This window comes from Trachurus trachurus (assembly GCF_905171665.1).
Source record: "Trachurus trachurus genome assembly, chromosome: 24".
Classification (NCBI taxonomy): domain Eukaryota; kingdom Metazoa; phylum Chordata; class Actinopteri; order Carangiformes; family Carangidae; genus Trachurus; species Trachurus trachurus.
The window spans coordinates 13,362,024-13,386,232 of record NC_139910.1 but is presented as its reverse complement, the minus strand read 5'-3'; the positions used below and the strand labels follow the sequence as shown (position 1 = coordinate 13,386,232).

General features: G+C 41.2%; 3 protein-coding genes across 4 annotated transcripts in view; 2 read left to right on the top strand and 1 right to left on the bottom strand.

The window, feature by feature from the left end:
• Positions 1-24,209, top strand: part of ostm1 (osteoclastogenesis associated transmembrane protein 1) — a 181,554-nt gene that overhangs the window by 137,856 nt on the left and 19,489 nt on the right. The window lies entirely within an intron of this gene.
• Positions 105-13,593, top strand: snx3 (sorting nexin 3). Its single transcript, XM_084000653.1, has 4 exons — positions 105-295; positions 9,862-9,957; positions 10,318-10,442; positions 12,699-13,593. The coding sequence occupies exons 1-4, from the start codon at positions 134-136 to the stop codon at positions 12,802-12,804; spliced, it is 489 nt and encodes a 162-aa protein (XP_083856779.1). The 5' UTR covers positions 105-133; the 3' UTR covers positions 12,805-13,593.
• nr2e1 (nuclear receptor subfamily 2, group E, member 1) lies at positions 15,422-22,179 on the bottom strand (the record flags this gene model as incomplete). Of its 2 annotated transcripts, none has more annotated exons than XM_084000506.1 (9): positions 15,422-15,584; positions 15,896-16,001; positions 16,375-16,524; positions 16,620-16,716; positions 16,996-17,142; positions 17,591-17,826; positions 18,218-18,305; positions 19,057-19,202; positions 22,119-22,179. In XM_084000506.1, 9 exons carry the CDS (start codon positions 22,177-22,179, stop codon positions 15,422-15,424), a joined length of 1,194 nt encoding a protein of 397 aa, XP_083856632.1. The 2 variants fall into 2 exon arrangements, with proteins under 2 accessions (XP_083856632.1, XP_083856633.1); XM_084000507.1 differs by having other exon boundaries at positions 22,152-22,179.

The window sequence follows — 24,209 nt, the reverse complement described above, 5'->3', positions numbered from 1 at the left end:
GTTACACTTGTTTTTTTTAATGCACACAATATTTACCGAGGGTTTTATTTTGACAGGGAAGCAGCGGAATTCGGACGTTTGTATTCTCGCTAACTTGACGTTATCCGTAGCTGCTAGAAGGACAGGGGGAGAAATGGCTGATACCATAGCTGATACAAGAAGGCTCTTCACCAAGCCTCAGAACCTAAATGACGCTTACGGGCCCCCGAGTAATTTTCTAGAGATTGATGTGAGCAACCCTGAGACCATCGGGGTCGGCAGGGGCAGATACACCACGTATGATGTCAGACTGAAGGTGAGCCTGCACTAACTAAAGTGCTAATGACGTTAGCTTGTGGGCTAGCTACCTGAGCTAGCGACCGTTTCTCCGTTGGTTTGAAGAAAAGTTGTGACTTCTTGACTCTACGGTTTTACCAAAGTCAAACCGACGCGTATATTATCACAGAGTCGACAGTGATATGTGTGAATGACTGTCGAAGAAGAGATGTTATTGAGGTTAAACGCGTTAGGCAACGCTAGCTGGCAGGCTAGTGACTCTGGTTAGATTCAACAAACAGTGATTAGCTACCTGACATCAAACGAGCTAACGTGATAGAAGAAGTCGAAGTTACTTCTCTAGATATGAATCAATAGGCCAAATGATCCCTAGATTAACAGTGTTGACAAGCACAGCACAATTACACCTACTAGTATTTGCTTAAATGTTAGGCTAACACACAGTTTGCTGTCTTGGTAGAGGAGGGAGACTACCCCTAAATGGGGGCATTTTACCCCTAAAATTTGAGACTGTTTCATTTCTTCATCTACTTGCGCATGTGCAACCCATAAATCTGCTTTTTTTCTTTTCTTTTAACACTCAAACAATCAGGTATCTGTCATTACAGGTGGCAGGCCAATGTGTATGAGGATCAGGAATGAAAGGGATATGTTGAATATTTGCTTTGCAAGTCGATTTACAGTGTGCACCCTTACATTTTCTACTTGTGCTCCTTAAATTTAAAGTTATGGGCTACTGTACTCCTAGTAAACAAAAGTTATTCTATATAGCCCTGTACTATCTGACATCAAACAAGCTATAATGTGAGAAAAGAAGTCTAAGTTACTTCTCTAGATATAAATTAATAGGCCAAATGACCCCTATTAACAGTGTTGACAAGCACAGCACAGTTACACCTACTAATATTTGCTTAAATTTTAACACACAGTTTGCTGTCCTTCTGCTAGAGGAGGGAATATGTTTACTTTAGCCTCAAGTGTTTTTCCATGGAGTCGTAACAGCGGTTTGCACGAGACTAGTCATCTCTGCAGATAAACTAGATGTGATTTGTATAACCGGTATAGTAGGTGAAGCTTGACTAAATGATCAATGAATAACCACTTTTAAAAACGTTAAAGTTTTCCCCCAAACAGATCAGAGTCAAACTTGAGCCACACCCCATTTGTTTTGACTGCACAGACTAGATAACAGCATTGTTCACACTTAATGACCAGCTTCACATGAGAGCAGGTCCGTGTGACAAAATCCTCAGCTCTCCCCTTGTAAATACACATTATACTGACTAGATGATGCTGCATGATGGTATAAAATGCTTTAGTTTGTAACTTTTTCCCTGACTTACTGATTAATCTTACTGTAGTATCAGGTAAAAAGGGGAACATAGCTAAACTAGTCAGCTTCTCTGGGGCTGTAGACAGGATACAGGATGCTCCCTGATCCTCTCCTGCCTTGTCCACCCACCCACCCCACGCAACGCGTTTCCTTCCTCCTACTCGACTGAGGAACTTGCAGGGGAGAACAAATACTTTCCTCCTTAGAGAGGTTTTCTGCTTTACATAGCCTACATTCATGGCAAAGTAGTTGATAGTTGGTCTAAATCTGATGTAAAGGATTGAATTATTGAGAAATATGACATGTTGGATTATCAGCTCATTGCGTCATTGAGCGATCAGTGAAGAGAGTGACGGTCAGACAAACGGCAGATCGTGCATCATGTGTGTATCATGTGTGTTTTCTCTGTCACTCACACATTTACACACAACCTCGAGTGTTTTTACACCACTTCTAACCAGCACCAGTTGAATTAACAACACAAGGCAGCAAATTATACTATTTTATTGACCTTATCACATAGTCTTCTTCAAAAAAATTAGTTTTTACTCAGTTGTCATGAAATTGTAGATGTATCTATTATACAGCCTCCCCTGTAAAGCTAGTTTGGGGGAAGTTCGAGGAACCCAGAGACGTAGAAAGTTTGAACATTTGCGGTCCAAACATCATGTTACTCCTGATGAAGAACATGTGTTTTCTCCAGAAAAAAAAACATAGACTGATGATTGTTTTTCAGCTCCTGTTTCTAATGTCAAGAAGAGGGAGTAGTCAAACTAAACTTGGGCATTGTTTAAATAAATACTCAGTCAAGTAGTTTAGTTTACAACGAAGAAAACCAGTTAGACGACACAGGTAAAGTTTGTGTTCATCTATTTTCAAATTCCACTTCTTCCAAGTGCTTGATTTTTTTTTTCTTTTAGAAAAATCATACAATATAAGATTAATTCAGCCGTTTCATCGTCCTATTGTTTGCGTTTTTTTAATGTGCAGGCTGCGCTAAGACTCTGAGATTGTCAGCCAGTCACTGGGCTCATCTGATTGCCTCATCTCTTATCTCTAAATTGTCATCTCAGTTGACTGACACCCCTGTAGTTAGTGGCCTGGAGTATTTAGACTGGTTAGCAGCGCTCTTGTATTTATAGTTTCCCCTTACCTTAAAGAAATGGGCTGAGAGAAGAGAAGCCGTCTCCAGGCATTAGCGTTGAATATAAGGCTACTGTACTTGATTAGCGTGTAATAATTAGCATATGCGTGTAATCAGCATTATTGTGCACCTCATAGCCCTGTGTGACCCTGCTTTGCATAAGACCACAGAAGAAGCGGCGCATCCCTCACTTCTCAACAAACGTGGTGTCAACTTTGCTTTACTTCTCTCCTTCTCCTTTCTTCGGCTTTCTTTAGAAGCGTTTTACTGCATCTCCAGCACGTTAAGAGCGTTAGCCACAATGCCCAGGCCTGGAATGCATGCATAGCGTTTGAGATAGTCTTTTTTTTTTGTTTTTTTTCTTCATGCCCTTGATATTGAGAACTTCTTTTAATTTTATTATCTAATTTTTCTACAGTTTCTGTTCAGAGCTCGTCCCTAGTGTCCCCCGGTTCTCACTGCTGTTCCGCTATCCATCCGAAATCAGAGAGAGAGCCCTTGTGGCCGCGCTGAGACAGTCTGCCTAATCCCCTCATTGAGAGAGGAGAAGAATGAAACAGGCCAGGGTGTGTGTGGGGGGGGGAGCTGGAGTGTTTATTCCCCAACCTTATACCCCCACATCCCCCACCCATGGGAGGGCAGAAAGCCACCCCCTCACCAGCCTTCATCCCATCGCCCACTTATCCCATTTCACTCCCAGCTGTGTGCAGTCAGCGGCGTGGCTCATCGTGTGGTTACCGTATAGTCCCTGTGATGACTAAATGTGGTTTACAGTGAACACCAGATCAAAGTCATGGTCTTTTTTTTTTTTATATATGATCTTGCAACGTTTTCCTTCTCCTCAGCTCTCTTGAAGTGACTGTCAGCTTAATCTGCATTTGGCTTGTGACTCACTGGTAGTGTTTGAACATTCAACAGTGACACAAATTGTGTAAGGATTTAGATTATCATGTGAGCAGCGGCCAACACTTTGCTGCCCACAGTCACTTGTTGAGAGCCGGGCTTCTTGCATTTGGTGTTTTAAAAATCAATGGGATCAATCGTCCACTTATTTCAGTCAGGTTTTTTAAAGAGGTGGAAGCTATAAGTTCATACTGAAAGGAGGCGGATATCTCATTTCGCCTGAGCAGACTTGTAATGTCCAGAGTCGTGTTGAAACAATGGATTTTTGTTCCCTTTCTGAAATCAGAAATGTGCTTATTTAAAAAAAATAAAATAAAAAAAATCTCCCCAAGTTATTCAGCAGTGCCCATCACCATGTTTTTTTTTTTTTGTGCTTGTCACCAATTTGAGAGGAACCCCTCAGGCAGCATGTATGCATTTGGATCCTCAGTAAACAGGGATTGGTGTATGGGATGGGGTGGGTGTGTGGGGGGGTATTATAAAAATTTCTTGTCTTTAGTCGGTTCCCATCTCATCCAGAGAGCACATTCAGGGGAGCGAACTTTGGGATCTCACTTTGTTTATGGATAGGAGTACATAAAAGGCCTCTTATAGCTCTGTCTCTCACTCTCACTCGGTCTTCTACCCCTCCTCTTCTCTACTCCCATAGCTTCTCCCTCTCTCTTTCTTTCTCTTTTTCCATTTGGGCATTTGGGGCGGGGGCTTTTGGTCATTAATAAAATGGGGAGAGATGGGGAGTGGGTGTGTGTGTGGGGGGGCGCTTGTCAGGCACAGTCAAGTGTAATCCAAAGTCTACAGCATCCTCTTCGACAACTATTTTAATGGAAATAGGGAACATATTGTATCAAGGCTACCATATCCTACTTGAAATGACAGTATCAAAAGTGGGAGTTGATACTATGGCAACAAAGCAGCTTTTTGCCAGCTAGGCGAGTCTAGGCTGTCAGGCCACAGGGGCCGGCGAGCACGGGAACGAGTGAGAGAGTGCATGGAGAGGCGAGAGCAAAAGACCCATAGCCTTAACGCTTTTGTTCCCCGTCTTTTTCTTTTTTTTTTCTTCTTCCCCATTTTGGAATATGATGCAATGAGATGGTATTATGTTGCCATTTTAATGCTATTATTCTGAAAGGGGAGAATATGGGAGGGGTAAGAAGGGTGCATGGGGGGGAGGTTTAGGATGCGCACTCTCAAACTTGACTTAATCCATCCTGCTAAAAGCTAATGCATGGTGGCCTTGAACTATTCTCTCAGGAGATGAGTGATCTTTGTCCCCTCTCTCCCTCTTTCTCTGTCTCGCTGTTTTTAAGGGTTCTGCCTCTTTTCAACCCATTTTCAATGAGCCGAAGGTATTGTGTCCCACACATTATGAATCACATGCTCTTCCTATAGAGCGCAGTTCTCATCTTGTACACTCGAAATGGAAAGTGAAGCTAGGAGGTCTACTTTGAAAGAGCTACATCTAGCTTTATGCTCCTGTTTTTTTCTAAAAAAAGAGATGAAACATTTTCTTTTCTAAGTCTGCTTTTAATATAACCATTAGTTCCTCATTTGTGCTCATTTGGCTTTTTGAGATTTTTCCTATTTCATTTTTGCCCCACTGCTAACTTTCTTTTCCCTCTTCTAATCTTTTTATTCTGTCCCCAAAGAAAGAAAGGGAGCGAGGCAGAGTGTGCCTTTTTTTTTTTTTTTTTGACAATTAATGAAATGCTAAGACCCGGTTGGGTCTGGGCTGGTCCCATGTCCCAATCACTGCAGGGGCCAGTAAGTTGAGACACCGAGGCCTTAACCTCTAACCAGCCATGAAGAGAACAGAGGCCAGGGGGAAACCTGATCTTTGACTCGTAGAGCTCTCACGCACCGCCTCTTTCTGTTTGTGTGTGTGTGTGTGTGTGTGTGAGAGAGAGTGAAAGAGTGAGTGAGACCTCTCACTTTTCAGTCCTGTCGTTTTCGGTCCTCCCCTTGTCCTACAAGGCCAATCTCTTAATCACAGGGTTTGAGAGGGCGAGATGATTGAAAGGCCAGGTGACTTTCTTTCCTTACACTCTCATCGCTAACCTCATTGTCTGGAGATGGTTCGACTATGTGTGTACAAACAAGCTTGAACGCACGAGGGGGGGCTATTATTTCTACATTGTTAACTGTACGACACCTGTGCACGTTATAGGCTCGGTGTACGTCAGTGTGTGTGTGTGCTTGCTTGCGCGCAGTTAAGTGTTTTCTGTGTGCACATGATGGGATTAGAGTCACGGCGGTGGCAGATTACCTGTAACTGTGATCTGTTGTGGTGGGGGATTAACTTTGCGGCGCTCCATGCTGTGAGGTAACATGACGCAGCAGGGACAGAGCGCGGTGAGAGGAGAGTGGAGTTAATGCTAGAGCACTGGGGCGATAAAGCTAAGATAATCCACTTCTCCTGTGACCTGAGAAAAGAGGAGGAGTGAGGGGCTCATTGACAACTTCACCTGGAGAGAACTTGAAATAAGTGGGAGAAGGAAGGTTTCAAGCGTAAAAGCTCAGCGGGGCGAAAAGGGAGTGGCAGAGACTTGTGAGTTTACAGGCAGGGTGAGGGAAAGGAAGTACAGCTTTTTATTGTAACTGTCACCTTAACCAGGCTATTTCACCACCAGTCCTCAGGATTTAATGACAGTCAATGTGTTGAAAAGAGATAGTAATCAGCAATATTACAATTTTTTTTTTTTTGGGGGGGGGGGGGGGGGGGGTTGGGGCAAAAAACAAAACTCATGATATGTTGTTAGAGTAAAACAAGGATCATGTTACAGCTAACACTCAAAATGAGGCCTAAATAAGAGTTTGAAATCAGAAACTTGAGATATTGCATGTAATTATTGGCACTTGACTCACAAATGTAAATCACGAGAATATACAACATGCATCACAACATAGGTGTTATTAAAGATTTCAGAAATTTCTGAACTCTAATGAAGGATTTCTCAGGTACATACACGAGAATACAATGATTACAACTCTTTCAACTAGCATACATTGAATTAATACTGTTTCTTTTATCCAGTGAACTAGAAATAAGATAAGACAACACCTACCAATACATGTGGCATGTTATCACAGCGTGGGGTAACTAAAGAAGTCCAAATGAGATCTGTAGGGGCAAAGGCGTTGGTCGAAAGTTACATATTGCTGCAAAAGTCGACTGCAGGAGGGTTTAGCAGACATAGAAGTGGTTGGTGCATCATCACGCCAATGTGCAGCATTGATGCACAAGTACACTGAAGACCGATAAGAAGGAAATTTCCTCTGTCTGCACCATCATCACAAAAGGCAAAAGTCCAGTGTGGCCTGATGAAAAGCAGCTCTTATGACTCATGACCATAAAGACACTGTGTGTGCATCAACATTGCGCAGTAGAATAGAATAGAATAGAAAGTTAAAGTTTATTTATATAGCACCATTCACAGACTGTCGACAGTCACAAGGTGCTTTACAAGTAGAGTAGAGTGATGCACCATCATTGCTTCAGCTACACCTCATGAATCTCTGTTGCAGCCATAATGTGAATTGTGGAAGTTTGTCTTTTCTTGACTTCACAGTTCCCTTCAGCTGCCATGTGTACAGTCCCATGCAATCCAGTATTGAATCTTATTCTTAATCTTATTATGGACAGCTTTAGTTGACAGTGCCAGAAAGGTATGTATTTGTAATGGTGGACTGCATTGTATTTGAATGTATTTTTCTTCCATCTCATGTTTGTAAATTTAGCAGGCACAACATGAAAACACCTCTCGATATAATGCAGTTCAGGTTAATATTAATGGATTCTCACTTATAAACATATATTCAGTAGGGATGCACAATAACAGATATTTTCCACTGATACCGATAACTTCCCTGCTTCTCATAACCAATGCCAATGCTGACAACCAATTACATTTTTAATATTTAATATACACACCTGACGTTAGGAAAGGCTAAGATGTGAGTGAGTAAAGATGAATTTAACATTATTCTGCATATGACTTAACACAATAATATAAGTGGCATCATTACTGTGATCACAACAGTTATGATTCTTCAAAAATCAACATTTATAATTATTTCAAATCAACTTGGGGGGCAAACAGACTGAAAATAAGTGAAATCATGGCAGTGTTGTCTAATTATAATTGGCTCTAGTGATCAGCAAAAAATCTCATTATCTGACTTAAATGTGTATTTTGGCCGATATCGGATTCGGGCCGATAATTAAAGACTGATAGTGATCGTGCATCCCTAATATTTAGATTTAATAAATCATTAATAGTATTATTATCTTTGTAAAGGTAGAATTATGTACTTTGTGTTGGATTGCATTGGATTTCAAAGGTCGAATATGGTATCAGGCGCATTGGTTTTGGCCATTTATACATTTTTACTTTGTATTCAAAATTCTTTGCTTTTTCCCAACATGTCTGGTTTGGATCCATAATTCTGAAGACTAAGTAGAGGACAGAGCAGAGAGGGAAGAAAACAAATGTCCATGTTTTCCCCCATTGAAACACGACAAGAGGAGTCTCAAGGGCAGAAAATCTGACTTATTATCACAGAGCAAGGGAAATAAAGAGGAAAAATCTGAAAGGGAGAAGACCATGAGAGCGAAAAGACCACTCCTGTGCTCCCTCCTCCTCAATTAGTCCTGCACAGACCAGATGAAGCTCCCAACCTCTCCAGTTTTTCTTTTCTTCCTTTACACCCCCCTCTCCTTTCTTTTTTGTTCAGCCATTTACTCAGCCTTCTAGTTAACTCTCCATCCCCTTTACTGCACAGTCGCACAGTCACAGTCGTCTGCTCATCGATCAGTCTGCTGCTCACGCTGTATTCATGCTGCACCTACTTGCTCAATTGCTTTGCTCTTGTGATTCCTCCTCCTTTCCATGAATTCTGACCTTCTCTGAATGTGGCCCGCCAATGAAATGCTCATTCACTCTCCCCTTGTTCGTACATTGTCATGGGATGGCCATGTGCTGCCAGGACTAGTGAAGAGGTTTGGCATTGTGCTGTAATGTGCTGTTTGCTTCAGTGCTCTCTGTCAATGTCGAAACATCTCCTCTTTTTAATATGAAATTCACTCTCAAGTGCTTGTCAACAGCAACTTGGAATTAGGCGCACATCTGTGAATTGTCGTGCATGAACACATCCACACACACACAAAAAAGGCAAAGCATTCTCGGTGCGATAGACCTTGGTGAGCAAAACATGAGTGAACTTTTTCTTTTTTTCCCCCCTGGAGGCCAGTTTCAACATTTCTATTCAGTTTGGTTCATTTTGGAGGGGTCTTTGTTTTTCTTTTTTTTCTATTTTCCTCCTTTTTTGTGTGTTTTATAAAGTCAGAGTAGGCAACACAAGGTTAAACCCGAAAGCAATGCAATAAGACCTTTCCCTCATGCTGTCTATTTCTCTGCTTTTAGCTTTCTACTGATAATTTCCTGCTATTAGACTATTATTTGTGACATAGGAAGTACAAACTGTGAGTTCATTTGAAGTTTTAAAAAACGGGGGACATGGCGTCCTGTGCAACTGTACAATCACAATGTGTATTATTAACCTTCAGGTAATCACAGCAATAATACTAATACATTGCCAGTAAATATTAATGGTGAATTTCTTTTAACTCTGCACCTTTAGATTATTCTCATCATTTGTAATTCTCTACACATGATGCATTAATTAATGAATTGGTCATTTTTCCTCCTACAGGAAGACATCCATTATTTTATGTATACAGATGCACCTTGTGCATAATTATGACTATAAAGTAGTCACTGGGCAGCAAGAGGGGAAAAAAAGCCACCACTATGCATTCGTGAAATAACGAGCTGAGACTGTTACTGGAAAAACAAAACAAACAAATCAGCTACAGTTTTGGTAATTGGTGAGGAAATCATTAACAAACAAACATGTCAACAGTCATCAGGTCTCAGTTTTGAGCATTTGCTGCTTTGTTTTTGTTGTATCGGTAGAACAGTCACGTGCTGGTGGGCAGATATAAAATGTTTTATAGACTAAGACTGAAAATATGACGGCCACATAAATCAATAACAAACATACTAGGGTATGAGATTGAGTCTCATGTAGCAGCAACAAAGGTTTAAGGAAAATTCTTCAGTCAATCAAGGCATGTCTTGTAAGTAACATCTCTTAACAGTTTGCCACCTGTGTGTGTGTGTGTGTGTGTGTCTCCGTATCTCCGCAGACCAACCTACCCATCTTCAAGCTGAAGGAGTCTTGTGTTCGGAGGCGGTACAGCGACTTTGAGTGGCTCAGAGCGGAGCTGGAGAGGGAGAGCAAGGTGAGCCATTGAGGTTGAACCCGTCACAAAGCCTCTCGAGCGCTCGCCTTGTCAAATCAGCATACATGCATTGACCAACATCTGCAGGGTGTTTTTTATTTGTGTGTGTGGAAGACAGTTCGATGATGTTCTGAACCTTTGTGAAGGAAGATTTCAGCTCTGCGCTGTCTGCGGTTTTTTTGTCCTGCAGTTGATTCAGCCTATAAACAGTCTGGTTTTCAGCCTGAGGGATGGCACATGAAAAAAGTGTCACCTGGTCGCATTGAACAGGCTCACTTAAGGGTTGTTTTACTTAAAAGTCCTAATTGTAAGCACTAAAACCCTCTTAAACCCTAATAAATTGTATGATTATTATCCTAGGTGGTTGTACCTCCCCTCCCAGGAAAAGCTCTTATCCGGCAGCTTCCGTTTCGAGGGGATGATGGGATATTTGATGACTCTTTCATTGAGGAGCGGAGACAGGGTCTGGAGCAGTTCCTCAACAAGTAAGCCATCCCACATCCTCCCGTCTTTTCTTCGCTCTTCCACTTATTTTGCCACAAGGTTAAAACAATTTATTCTTTACAATTTTTCTCCTTTTGTAGTCGCAGTCATTTGCAGCTTCTGCCTCAGCGAGGTGTTATTTTAACTCTCGCGAACAATGAAACACTTTGCGCAATAAGTAGATTCAACTTTTTCACTTCTCTTCATATTGTTAACAAACTGAACCTGCGGAGACAGGCAGGTCTTTTCCCTCACTATCCTCCTTAATTCTCTTTTATAATTACCTCGCAAAAGGACAAGAATAACCAAAGAGGACTCAAGTGCGCACTCCACAACATAATTTTTCCCACATTTGTTTTATTGTTGATGTGTAATTTATGATAATTGCAGCTCAAATTACAACGCGTGGTTCCATGGGCTGGTGTGTGCACCTCTGCTTATTTTTGATCCAGCATGTCCTCGTTTTCAGCTGCGGAACAATAAAAGTTACAGTGTGATTGTAATTATTTGCTTTGATTGCAGACTTGGCCATTATCTTTGTTTCATGTGCAAATGCATCAATGTTTCCCGTTGGAATATTAAGTGTGCAAAGACAGTTGAGAAAATTAAAATCCATAAATATGTTTTTTAAAGAAGATGAGAGTTTGTTGGCAATTAAGATTTTTTTCCCTCTTGCTTCCAATGAATGAGACACTGCTGTTGATCATATCATTGTTCAAGCTTAATACTGGCTGACGGGGCTGGCAGCATTGTTTAATCTGTGATTGAGAGCATTGTGAAGAAGAAATCTTTGGAAACCGTCTTTTTTTTTCTGCACACATAATTCATGCTTCAGGTAAAAAAGGATGGAAGGGCCTACATCCCATCTTCATAGAGAAAAGGAGGCCTTGAGGTTTTTGCATTCTTCTGCTGCACCTTATCCTCAATGTCAACATTTCCCAAACCTATTAAACGAACAACAATTTTGATCCTTCCAGTGATTTGCCCTGGTATTTGACCTGTCAGTGCTTCCCCACTAGGGCGGCTTAATTTGTCTAAAATATTTCCCTGTCGGAAAAAAAAACGAGATGTTTCAGGGTCTCAGGTGCACAGGCTCGTTCTCATTAAGCTCCTTTGCGTCATCTTAAGGGACATTAGGGACAAACCTCATGTCACAGTGACTTTAACAGGAGAAAACATAACAGGAAACATACAGTTGGTCTCTGGATGTAGTGATAACATACGTTCCCCGCTCCGCTCATCCGTTTTAACTGACACCTTTCCTTTTTATGAATTGGAGGTGAGAAAAAAAAATCATTATGACTTTAATAGCAAAGTGATATAATCAGTCAAAACCCCATGCAGGCAGAGTTTTTTATTATTAATATTCAGAAAATGTGTAATTGGTATATAGATTATTTATTATTTTTGATTGATTGTTTCAGTTAAAACTTCCCTGTCCAGTTGGACACCCTTTTCTTGTCATCCCAAATTTCCTGTCTACAGCGGTGTCCAAAATCCAGACCAGACTTTGTGCAGGATTTAAAGATTTGTCATGTTCGCAATTGAGAAATGCTGAACAAATGTTTTTTTTTTTGTTTATTTCCTTTTATAATAGAGAAAGTAGGAAGATGAGAGAAAAAAAAATTAGGTGAGATGGTGAATGACATGCAGCAAAGGACAGAGGTGACGGTGATGCTGCTGCTGCAATTGATTGTCATCTTAAGAAAACAACACGACAAGCAAACTAAACTAAACCTTGGGGGAACATTAGATGGTAGGCTGTTGACATTTAATTTGCGGTTAAAGTAATATCTTACAGCGCTGGTATTGTACTGAGGATATTGATTTCTTGTACAGCTACAAAAGCCGTGTACTTGGAGGATTGTACACATTGCTATATGCTGTTAACACTATAGTGTATCGTCAGTAATGGGACATGGTTTTGTACATCGTACACTCAACGCCTGAATACAGACAGCATCATTGTGCAGTTATGTGTCAATTGTAGTGTCAAGTGGAAAATGTAGGTGTAGGAGATGATTGATTAACTGTGCAGCCTTTGGTTAGGAAGTGAGAGAAATGAATTAAAAGCCATCATTGGATTGAATGTCTTGTCTTAAAGAAATTCCTGTTAATTTTAACTGCTGTGTGCTTATTTGTACTAAGTCTTCCTCATCCTTCTTCTTACCTTTAAAAGAGTCAAATGCTCCTGTCTTTCTCAGTGTTTTCCATCCATGTGTCTAAAGCTGGTGCTTTTTTTCTCTTGTGTATTTCAGAGTGGCCGGACATCCCCTCGCCCAGAACGAACGATGCCTGCACATGTTTCTACAGGACGAGTCTGTAGACAAAAGCTACACCCCATCCAAAATCAGACAAGCCTGAAAAGAAAACATGGCTCCGCTTGGCTTGGTCTGGCTCGACCCTGCTCGGCCCAGCTCGGCCCGACAACCCAAAGCTCTCTTCACTGCTCCAGGTTTCTCTCAAGACAATAAACATTTCAATGACAACTTCTCCTCCACGCGCCCCACCCACCCCCCCAAAATAATATCGTTCACTGCCTCTTTTACTTTAATTAGTGACACTGATCGGTGTTTGTTTTCACCTTCTAATTGGAGTCAAGAATGTTCGACACATAACTGTGGTTCAAAGTAATTTATAGTAAGTTCTGTTTATGTCTGGAAATGCCACTAACATGGATATATTATGTATTTATCATTTAGCTATGTCTTGAATATATTCATTTATATAGTAACATTGAATGAGCGTTCATGTATGCAAAGCTCTTGTAAAGACACAGCATTTCCCATCATATATATATATATATATATATATGTATATATATATATATCCAAATACTGGCATGTTGCTCACCATAACAAGCAACTAAACACACACACACACACCCACACACACTCGTGCGTACACACTTACACATTTGATGGGCCTTGACTTTCAAGTCACATTTAGTTGATCCTCAAAAGGAAGCACGTGTGTGTATATCAACCAGCACCTGCCCAGTTATCACAATGATTTTCTAGCAAGAAAGAGGTAATTTACACAGAGGGAACTGCAGTATTTCTACAGGCTATATGCATTTTGAGATTTGTATACTGCTGTGCCATTTTTGTTTATTTTGAAGATTTTCCAATAAAATAGGTGAAATGTCTCCACGCACAAGTACAGGTTGTTGATTTTGGACTGTTGACCTTCACCTAACACTACACACTGCACAGTCAAAAGTTCATACTGCGGGCTGTCACAGCCATTACAGCTATTCTGACTTTGTTATTTGATTCATTACTTAATAAATACATAATCTACCCATCTCTATTACAAAGATGTTTTAGGCCGATGGCTATTTAAAGAGTTTATTAAAACTGTCCTGAGCTTTAGACATAGGTTGACCTACTTAAAAAGAAAATGGCAACACCTGATAATACAAGTACAAAACATGCTTAAATAATGAATAATTAATGCATTACATGTGATCATTTAATGCCCGTGAAATCTTTTATTTGGTAGGTCTTTGGCCTTGCTTAAAGCTTAAACATATATTTTTTAAACTGATTGTTACTTGTAAATATATTTAAAACAATGACAGTTGGGCCAAGCAGCTTCATTGTGATGCTCACATCTGACTACCAGCTTCATAACGGGAACAGGTGCTGTTCTGCTCTCTGCTTTGATGTTTTCAAATAACTGGGCTCTGTTATGAATGAATATGTAAACTAACTGTAAAGGAATGGTTATTAATTGATCATTCACTAAACATTAAATTAATACATCTTGCATTAAATAATAAGTTATACATCAGTTATTAATTACTTAAGCATGTGTTTCATACCCTTATTAATAAGTGTCTTTTTTTTTATAGCAATGACAAAATGAAATCTGAACAAAGAGTAACACTATAATTTGCAATCATGTGAAGTACAAACATGCTTTGTAACTGCAGTTGGTAGTTTTTATATCTATGAAAACAGTTGAATTCAGTTTATTCTCTTGGTTACAACTCTAAATAGTTATAACTCTTAAGTATTTACATCAGAATAAAAACATCACAGGTCACACACACACACGAAAAAAACATTCCCAAGTGCTGAATATTCTTTTATCCATAGTTAGTGTCTAACTTCACAAAGTCGACCTAAACATTTTAATGCTGCGCCTCAAACAGGACACACCAACACAAACAGGACAGTAACCACTTAAATACAAACACCGTCTTCAGATGAATGTAGTTTTACAGTCAGGAGGCAATGCAAGCAAATCCTTTCGAAGTCTTTGCCCCTCCCACCACCCTCCCCTTCCCCTTCCTCCTCCATCCCCTTAATTTCTCATATAGAGTCGCCATCTCTTCATCGTTGCCCCCCGTGCGTTTGGTTTCAGCACCGGATCGAGGGACAGCGACTCATATCCCCTCCCCCCCAGTTACGCATGCGCCATTGCTCTCTTTTTTCTCTCGTTTCTTTCTTTCTTTTTTTTGGTTTCCTCCATTGGGATTGAACACAGCAATAAAATATTGAATTGGTCTTCAAGCTCATTGGTCTCACAGACACTCGAAAAACTTCTTAATATATAACATTTCTTTGTCAGACACACCTGGCAGGAGCTCTCCGGAGTCTTTAGGCGGTGTTTAAACACCGTGGGCCGCTTCGCCCACGCCACAGGTCGCACTTTTCAGTATCATATACAGGCAATTCTATAATGAAAATTACAGGCTAGTCCTTAACTAGAGATACTGTTAACAGGCTACTTGGTGAATTCCGGCTGTGTTGTTGCAGTCTTTGTTTCAATGGAGCCTATAAAGGCCTAAAACAGGCTACTTTAAAAACAGCCCAAAAGATTTTTGTGTTCAGCAAAAAAAATTCAACACCTGCTATGATTTGACATTCTGCCGACTGCTGGGTCGTGGGCCGTGGGCCTGCAGCTCAAGTCTTTTTTCTTTATTTTATTTTTTTCCATGCATGCTTCGCTGGACGAGATGTCGAGGATTTCTTCATATATCGCTGGACTTGTACATGTCGGAGAGGAGCCTGGTGATGGGCACGTTCCCGATGGTCTTCTTGAAGAACACCTCCTCTATGGTGGACGGGCTGACGGAGCGGAGAGCCGGCAGGAGCAGCAGCAGCTTACCGAAGCGACAGGGCTGAGTCGGGTACCTGCAGAAAAAAAAAGAACACACACATCACATCACCTGGGGTCAGAAACTGGTTATTCTGCGCGCTGAATGTATGACGCAGCCTCTCCAATTAACGCACATCTGTGATTAAAAACTGCTGCCAATTAAAGAAGGAAAAAAAAAACCCCACAAGCGCTTCAAATGTTGCACCTGTGTAAAATTACAGGAAGCGACAGTGGCTCATGGCCTCGTTGACTCCATAATGAATGTGGCTGCTGCTGCTGCTGGAGACGGTGCAACACGTGCGTAAAGCGACGCTGCTTGATCATCTGCGTGGAGGTGGAGATTTACCTGGTGTGTATGTAACTGTTGAGAGTGAGCTGAGCCTCGTCCTGTAGCGCGGCGATGGCGCTGGCGTTGCGGAAACTTCTTAATTCAGTGCTGCCATGTGTAGGAACTGTGGGAAAGAGAGAGAGGAGAGGTTTAAAAACGTGCTGCGTTAAGGAGAAGATGGTTTCCATTATAGGCATTGAAACCTGTATGATAAAGTAACTAAGGACTCACAAACTCTTTTCAATAATGCAAAAATGTCAGATTGAAACTTTGTTATGTTTGTTTTGTCAGACTCTTGCTCAGTGACTGACAGATTATTTCAGAATAATTATGGGGCAGGCAATATAGGATGTATCTTCTCCCTGCTCCTTTCCAACCAGGGAATAAGAAAGTGTTGTGTTTTGGTATGTTTATTGGAAAAAGTCGTGAAATTACCTTGGCTGGAACAAATACAAAAATGTAATGAAATGAAATGAAAACCCAAGGAGGGCACTCACCGGCTTTGAATGTCACGATACATTTCAAACAGGCGAACTCTGTTGCGTCAAGGCGCATCTGTCTGAACCGGGTGACCACCTCTTGAAGTGCTTGAATCTCAGACAAGATCTTATTCATCCGCTGGGACTCTGTGTTTTCAGTGTTCATTCCTGTGAGGTAACAGAGAGAAGATGAAGCATAAACAGACTCACACCTGTGAGGCCTTTGTGGGCACTTTCTTTTTTCACAGAGGTGCAGTACCCACCCGAAACAGCGAGGAGAGTTGTGGAGTCGACAGGGATGGCCCACTGCGCGATGCCCAGAACAAACAATTCCCTCCAGGCGTCCTCCAGAAGAATGAGCTGTAAAAGAGGAGGTGTTTCTGTGTTAAACTGCAGCACAATGAAACACTGATCATCAGCAGCGCAACGGGAACTCGTGCGTAAAACGTGACGCACATTGCGCACGACGCAAGGCCTGTAGCAATCTCAGCTTGTAACATCACCTGGCATCAAACCCTGTGGACTGGAACTAGATTCATCCCGGTATTTATTGGCCTTCAAAATAAAGGCCCTGCTGCATGGACTCCTTATTTAAACCTCTTAAACCCCCTCCCCTCAGCCCTTCCCTCCAAAGTGTACCTGATCAGATAAAGGGAGCGTGGAGAATGCGGGGACACTTTTGGCCCACTTGATGCTCATGAACAGGAGGCGCGCCGCCGACTCGCACACAGACTCCGTGGCCACCTCGTACAGATACATGGGGGTACCGCTGACTTCATGGGGATACTGGGGAGGAAGAGAAAGACAATTACTATCACATCAAATATACAGCATTATTTGTGTTATTATTGTTACAATTCAGAGAGCTGCGCACAACTAAGGTCAAATTCCAAGCCCCGGCACCTGGTTTTATGATGATGTTGCTTGTGGTGGATTTACAATGAGAAATCTAATTGGCGATTTGCGGCTCTTACAGGCTGCTAAATCTGGACAAGAATTTCAACTTCTAACCCTTGCGAAAAAAAAACTGTAATCCTATAATAACATTGGGGAAGGCCATAATACAAAAATCCAAATATTATAAACCAATGGGGACTTGTATAGATATTTTTTTTTAATGACAGTAAATGATATAAATAAACAACCCAAAGGAAGTGTAGTTCACCATAAAACGTATATCTATTTAATTCAATTGCATAATGATAATAATGAGACACCGGGAGCTATGAGCTACCTTCGGTGTGGGCTGCGCCAGACCCACGATGGCCTGTCTCTCCGGCGTGGTGGCTACCGTGCTCATCTCCAGGTTGTGAGGCTCCAGTTGCGTGACCGTGGTGAAGAAGGGAGGGCCGGGCAGAGAGGATCCCGGGAAATGGGTCGACGATCCGTTCACCTCTTTGTGGCCTCGGAAATATAGGGCGACCTGTTTGCGGATGGTGGACGTCCGGGGCCCCCTCTCGTGCTGAACGGCTGTGAAACGAGCCAACAAGAGGAGCAACACACACAGAGAGAGAGAGAGTGAGGGGAAGAGATCTCTGCGGGGAGTAATGGCTTGTTTATGTGATTTCTTTATCGCATTTTTCAACAAGGATTATCATTATCCTTAACTGTGCCTAAAAATGAATCCAATGTTGTTTGTGTAAAGGGAAAAATAATTGGCTATAATGAGCTGTAATCTATCAGCACTGCGCTCCCACAGAGTATAAATAATATCCCCTTTAAAACAAGTAAAGACTGGGTAATTATCAACTTCTTTTGAGCCTTGATTAATAGCCTTAGTACACTTTGCCCACCTCCAGCCCAAAACGCCACTGCATGGCGCGTCTATGGCCAAAGTGATAATTCAATTATGTCCATTTACCGTCTTTATTCATGTTCACTTCCAGACACTTCTTCAAGCGGCACGCTCGGCACTGGTTTCTGTGAGTTTTGTCTACGGGGCAGCCACCCTTTACAAGAGAGAGAGAGAGAGAGAGAGAGAGGGAGAAAAGGAGAAGGGGGTTACATACAGCTGGATTTCCCTCTGCTTGCACGACAGAATCCCTCGTGCTATTATCTTCCCAGGAGGCCAATCTCCAGGTGAAAGATCGTGCTATTATCTTGTAGTTATCGACCCACTCCCCCCGCGGTTCCAGCAGCGGCCTCATCCCGGAGGATAAGTACTCTATCCCGCCCTCTGCTGCCTAAATCCTCGCCTCCGAGTCATCACATTAGATTGGATTACACCTGATACATTACAGCAGCGAGGTGTTTAGGCCACTACTTAATGGCCCAGGCATGACACAATTAGGCTCATCAAGAGAGAGACTTAACGCAGCGCACAGGAAGAGTAAAGCAAACACAAATCTGCGCGTAAAATTCCCATTTCCGTGCGTAAAACCGAATAACCAGCGGTGGTTTTTGGATAAAAACCAGAGTATGAATATCTCCCTGGAGATAAATGCAGTGCTGGTTGCTTAGATATAATTTGGTCCTTAAAAGAAATCACTTGATGTATCAGTATGAATGGTAGCTAAGCCTATACTGAAAGCTCTTTTGGTTTCATTTTTATACCTTTATACCTGTCTTTGCTTTTAGCACCAGTCTGATCCATTCTCCAAACAAATATAACTTACAACGAGGGCACATTATCCAAAACCAATTTAGGCCCACGTACTGTAAATTAAGGGATAAATAAATGAATATATAGCCAGGCCTCACCTGAGAGCCAGATTTACAGACGTAGGTCCTGTTTCTGCGGATGCTCCTCTTGAAGAATCCCGAGCAGCCGTCACAGGCGTAAACACCGTAGTGTTTCCCTGAGCTGCGGTCACCGCAAACTTTGCATGGGATGTCCAAAATCCGACCTGGGGGAAAAAAGGCCAAAATTTCCATCAGATGTCACCTTCACTGAATAATCAAGCACTATAGAACCAAATATACATGAATATAATATAGTGGGGAAACTGTGAACAATGTTGAAAATGTGGATAAAATGCAAAAAGAGTTTCCAAAGTTGACACAAGAACTTGAGAAAATTATGTTGATTAGTTTTACAGTTTATGTGAAGTGAGTGAAGTAGCTAGTGAGCAGCTGCTGGACGTACAGTTGGCCTATATGTGCCAAAAAATGAACTTGCTTTGACACCCCCGGGGAACTATGGACCAACCGTCCTGCAAATGACTTGTTTATGCCCGACAGCCCCACAAAACGCACGCACACACACACACGCACACACACTGGACAGCGCCCCGCGCCTCGTCCGACCATGGGAATTCAGTGCGCACATTTCAAGAATAAAGTCCGGTGGGAAGCGTCATATCTGAGCTCTCTAAGACAATGGCCCGAGGGCGCACAATGGAGACATTAGGGGAAAGTGTTAACTTAATGATTTTCCCCCATTGAACCTCGTCTGACTGCCTGGATCTCGACAAGCTGCCAACTCCCCTTCATAATGGGACTCGACAGCTGCTTTATCCCGCAGGTCTATAGGCCCCAGGATTAGGGAGTGACACTGCACCATGAGAATAATGCGCACCAACTCGTTTCACCAACTCAAATGAAGTGTATGTAAATCGACCCCGGTGTCGATGAAAAAATGTGATTTTTTTTTGGGTGAAGATTTTGTATTCAAATCTATGAAAAAGAAGTATATTTGTATGCATATGAGGGAGTCTCTCTCTCTCTTTTTATCCTGGAGGGAAACGCCGTCTATGTAATTACACTGACGTTTTGCCACCTGCTCATTGATTCATCAGTGACCCGTCAAAAAGGGTAGCATGGGAATAACCACTCAGCAGCAAAAACAATGACTTCAGGAGAGAGTTACGGGGCTCCAATTGGCAGGTTATTAAGAATCAGAAGGCCATGTTGGCTATTTAAGTGCAGGCCACAGCCGTGTAATTGCTCTAAGATGGAGAAAGACAACTTTGTATGAAGCATTTATGTGTGTTTAGTGTTTCTTTATCAGCCAGACTTGGCCTGTTAAGAGTCAACTTCCAGATACAAGAATCTAACATCTGAAATCTGCTCTTTATATGTCCATTAATAGTTGTTTATAGCTCACGTAAATACTAGACTATTATAATTTTAAATGTAATAGATATCACAGCTGCACCAGATTTGAGACACATTTTTTTTTTTTTTTTTTTTTTAGAAGATTATATGAAACAATAGCAAAAGTTGTGCACGTCAGGCTCATTTGCGCACATTCAAAATAAAAGTTAAACTCATAATTAAACCAGAGACAAACGAAACGGCGCTGAAGTTGTGTGACAAATATTAAATCTACATTTTCCCAGAGTCGGTTAAATCATAATAATAATAAATAAATGACACACCAATATGTTGTGTAGGGGGGGAAATGTATTTAACTTCCCACTGCGGGGGTCCAATTCGTCTCTATTGTCTGCAGTAATTGCTTGAAGATATATGGCATATTCTATTAACGTAATCACCATCAGGGCGAGAAGCTGCTAAAAGAACTGAAAATTATGTTTCACTGAGAGAAGGACATGTTTCTGCTGACCACCCATAATGTGGGCATGCTACGAACTTGGATGTCATGAAGCTGCATGTGAGGCTGTGGTGTGTGAGAGTTGTGTTATTCTAATTTAATCACATGGGTTATTTACAGAAATCTGAATACATTTGAGCAAATGAGGATAAAAACCACAGGCCAAGAGAAGCAGGGTACTTTAACATGAATAACACATGTTTGTATGTGGATACTGAGAGAAACACACACAAGCTAGTGAAAAGGAAATTTGCTTTCCTTTGAAATAAAACAATAACCTACACTGGGCTTATATTATCAAACTAATTCCTCATTATGAGGCCTGTCAGAGGGATAACTGCAAGTGTTGAGGGTAAAGACACTCATTGAAAATGTAATTTATATAAAGCGCAGGAGATTATTCAATAAAATCTTAAAAAATGAAAAAAAAATATATAATAAAAAAAAAACAGAATTCCTCCATGATGAGTAAACATAATTTTTTTTTTTTTTTTTTACAGTGGTGTTATTACGCGCGCATGAAGACACAATCACGCCTTTAAACACACAGATAAGTCGGTTAACTAACAGCTACACAACATAAGAATCTCTTAGATATATTAAAACTAAATTAAGAGTAAATATCCATCAGTTTATTGCACCTTTACTCTTTTAAATACGTTGTTGAAGACTTAATTACAGGCAACAAGTGGCATCAATGGGACGCAAATGGAGCGTGTGTGTGCTGCTCACTCTGAAATGTGCGATCTGCTTTAGGAAAATATACATTTCTTTAAAATAACAAGTCAAGTCAATCAGCCTCAGTCTGTTTTAATCACAGACACAAGTTTACGCAGCCACCTGTGTGTGTGTGTGTGTCCGTGTGTGTGAGTGTGTGTGCGCTCTGAGAAAGAAACGGTCGTCGACAGCTATTCCCTACGGATCACTTACTCCAATCTTTTTGTGTGTGTGTGTGTTTGTGTATGTGTGTGTGTGTGTGTGATTAAGACCACGAGGAAAGAAAGAAATGACTTCATAAATGTTAAAGGAGCTCTGATGACACGAGAAACACCAAGGCGCCTGTTGCGCTCCGTGCACAGCAGATATATGACGTTAACTTTGGTTTTTGGGTTTGTGGTCACACCGTCTCCAGGTCAGAGAAAGGCCTGCTCCACCAGCTCTGGGTCTATCACACACACACATTCACACACACATACATTCACACACACTGGGCTACTCAGTATTCTCCAGGAGCGACAGTGAGGTTGAAGAGAAAAGCGACACTTACTTGATTTGACGTTGAGAATATCCAAACAGCCACTTGTTGAGCCGGCGGGTTTGCTCATCATGGATGCTCGACTTTATAAAGTTCAGAATTAAAAACAAAACAAAAAAAAACGTCCTCCTTATTTTCTTAGTCTTGATGATTTAAAAGTAAAAAAAACTGAAACTAAATAGTGAACCCGCAGCACTTTCCTTGAAGCGACGAGATCAGCAAGTCAAAGTCCCGACTCGAGTTGATCAACTTGACAGAGTAGATCTCCAACCGACGACCTCCCAAAGCTTTAAGACACTCGGTGGTACATGGTTATCAATCAGGCCGGTGCTCAGGCTCCGAAGTGCGGGGAGAAGCGGAGCGCAGCCCCCGGAGGCAGAGACCGGTTAACAGCGGCAGCAGCAGCAGCAGCAGCAGCAGCAGCAGCAGATCTCCGGCTCAGGGCGCAGCGGACGGCGGCGGTGCATAAAGTTAAAGAGTTGTAGCAACGCAGCCCGGAGCGCATCCGACGGTGCCAGAGCGACGATGGAGAGAAAAGAGGAAAAAGAAGGGGAAAAAAATGAATTTTGGTGTATTCTGACAGACGAAAGCTTGTTAAAACCAGGACACGATGTGACTTTGTGGTGCGAGTTCCCCAAATAAGCCTTGGTAATATTTATGAGAAGTGTCAGGGGGAGGCTGGAGGGTGGAGATCTCCACTTCCTTCATCCACTTGGCTTTCTACTCCAAACTCCAGCCTGACGTCACTGGCGTGTGTGTGTGTGTGTGTGTGTGTGCATGTGTGTGTGTGTGTGACCGATGATCGTGTGAATGTGTGTGCAAGTGATGTGAAGTGCCTTGCTCATGGATCCAGAGGCACGGCGGACAAAAAAAAAAACACGTGTTGCACTTATATACGAGATTTAAATGTGCTTTAGGTTTAATTTATGTGAATGTGTTGCCCACTGGCTCCGACATGAAATGAAACAGAGCCATGCTCCTCATTTCCCACATGTAGGCTACACACATACACACACATTGCCTACATAAACACACAAACAATTGTGTCTGCTAACATACAGTCCTTAAGACTCAAGGATAAGTGCTGGGAGAGGGGGCAGTAGACACTGATCATTCAAGACAATGTCAAACAGCTCAGGTATAGAAACAGTATTAATTAAAAAAAACAAAAAAAAAAACTAATATTCCGTCAAAATGCAATGTATCAAAAAATATTATCAGAAGAACATATAGCCTAACACTAGTAGCCTAATGTGATTTCATTAACTCTTTCTATAAGAAGGAAATAACTAAGTTGGAAGTCGTTTTGAGTTTCATTGATCTCTGTTGTTGTTCAACCTGTTGCAGGTTAAACTGTTGATTTCAGCTTCTTTAGTTGGATCAATTCAAAATGATTTTTTAAAATGTATTTATTTCATTGACTGTTGTGGTCACTCTGAAGTTACAGCTCGTTAGTTTGACGGAAATAAACGGACAGTATAGTCTTTTCCCACAAAAACAAGGCTAATGGAATTTGTTATAGGCCGGTGATAGAAAGTGAACTGTTGCATGAAAACCCAAAGTCTTGCTTTAATCCGTTAGTTTACACATTTATATATATATAAAAAAAAAATCGTTAATGGGCTACAGAAAAAATAGAAAACTGAAAGTTTTGACTTTCTTTCATTGTACTGTCCTTATATGAGTTTTCCCATTTTATTAAAAATATTATAGCTCTGAATGAAACGTACTGAACACATCAAAAACACAAATAAACAAAATAAATAATCTAATAACATTATCTCTACTTTAGATAGTTGTAATAACGATAATAACTATGTGAAAAAATAATGATAACTTAAAAATCAGTCCTGTTTAGCATAATTAAATTTTTTCTCTGTTCTGATGTAAACACATTTCTGCATATCAAATATGTTAAATTTGTTTATGCTAATTTTAAACTACTTTGATTTCTTTTAGAGTAACTACTTCTACTACTACACAATAAAAGTCTCTGCTTGCTTTTTATTTCTGAATGTGCTGTTTTGAAACTTTAACTTTGACTGTAACTTTTAATTAGAATTACACTTATACCTACATTATATCTTGTCCAGACCCTAATAA

Coding starts and splice junctions, on each gene's coding strand:
- snx3 (XM_084000653.1), top strand. CDS start 134: ATGGCTGATACCATAGCTGATACAAGAAGGCTCTTCACCAAGCCTCAG. Junction 296..9,861: donor CGTATGATGTCAGACTGAAG/GTGAGCCTGCAC, acceptor GTATCTCCGCAG/ACCAACCTACCCATCTTCAA. Junction 9,958..10,317: donor AGCTGGAGAGGGAGAGCAAG/GTGAGCCATTGA, acceptor TTATTATCCTAG/GTGGTTGTACCTCCCCTCCC.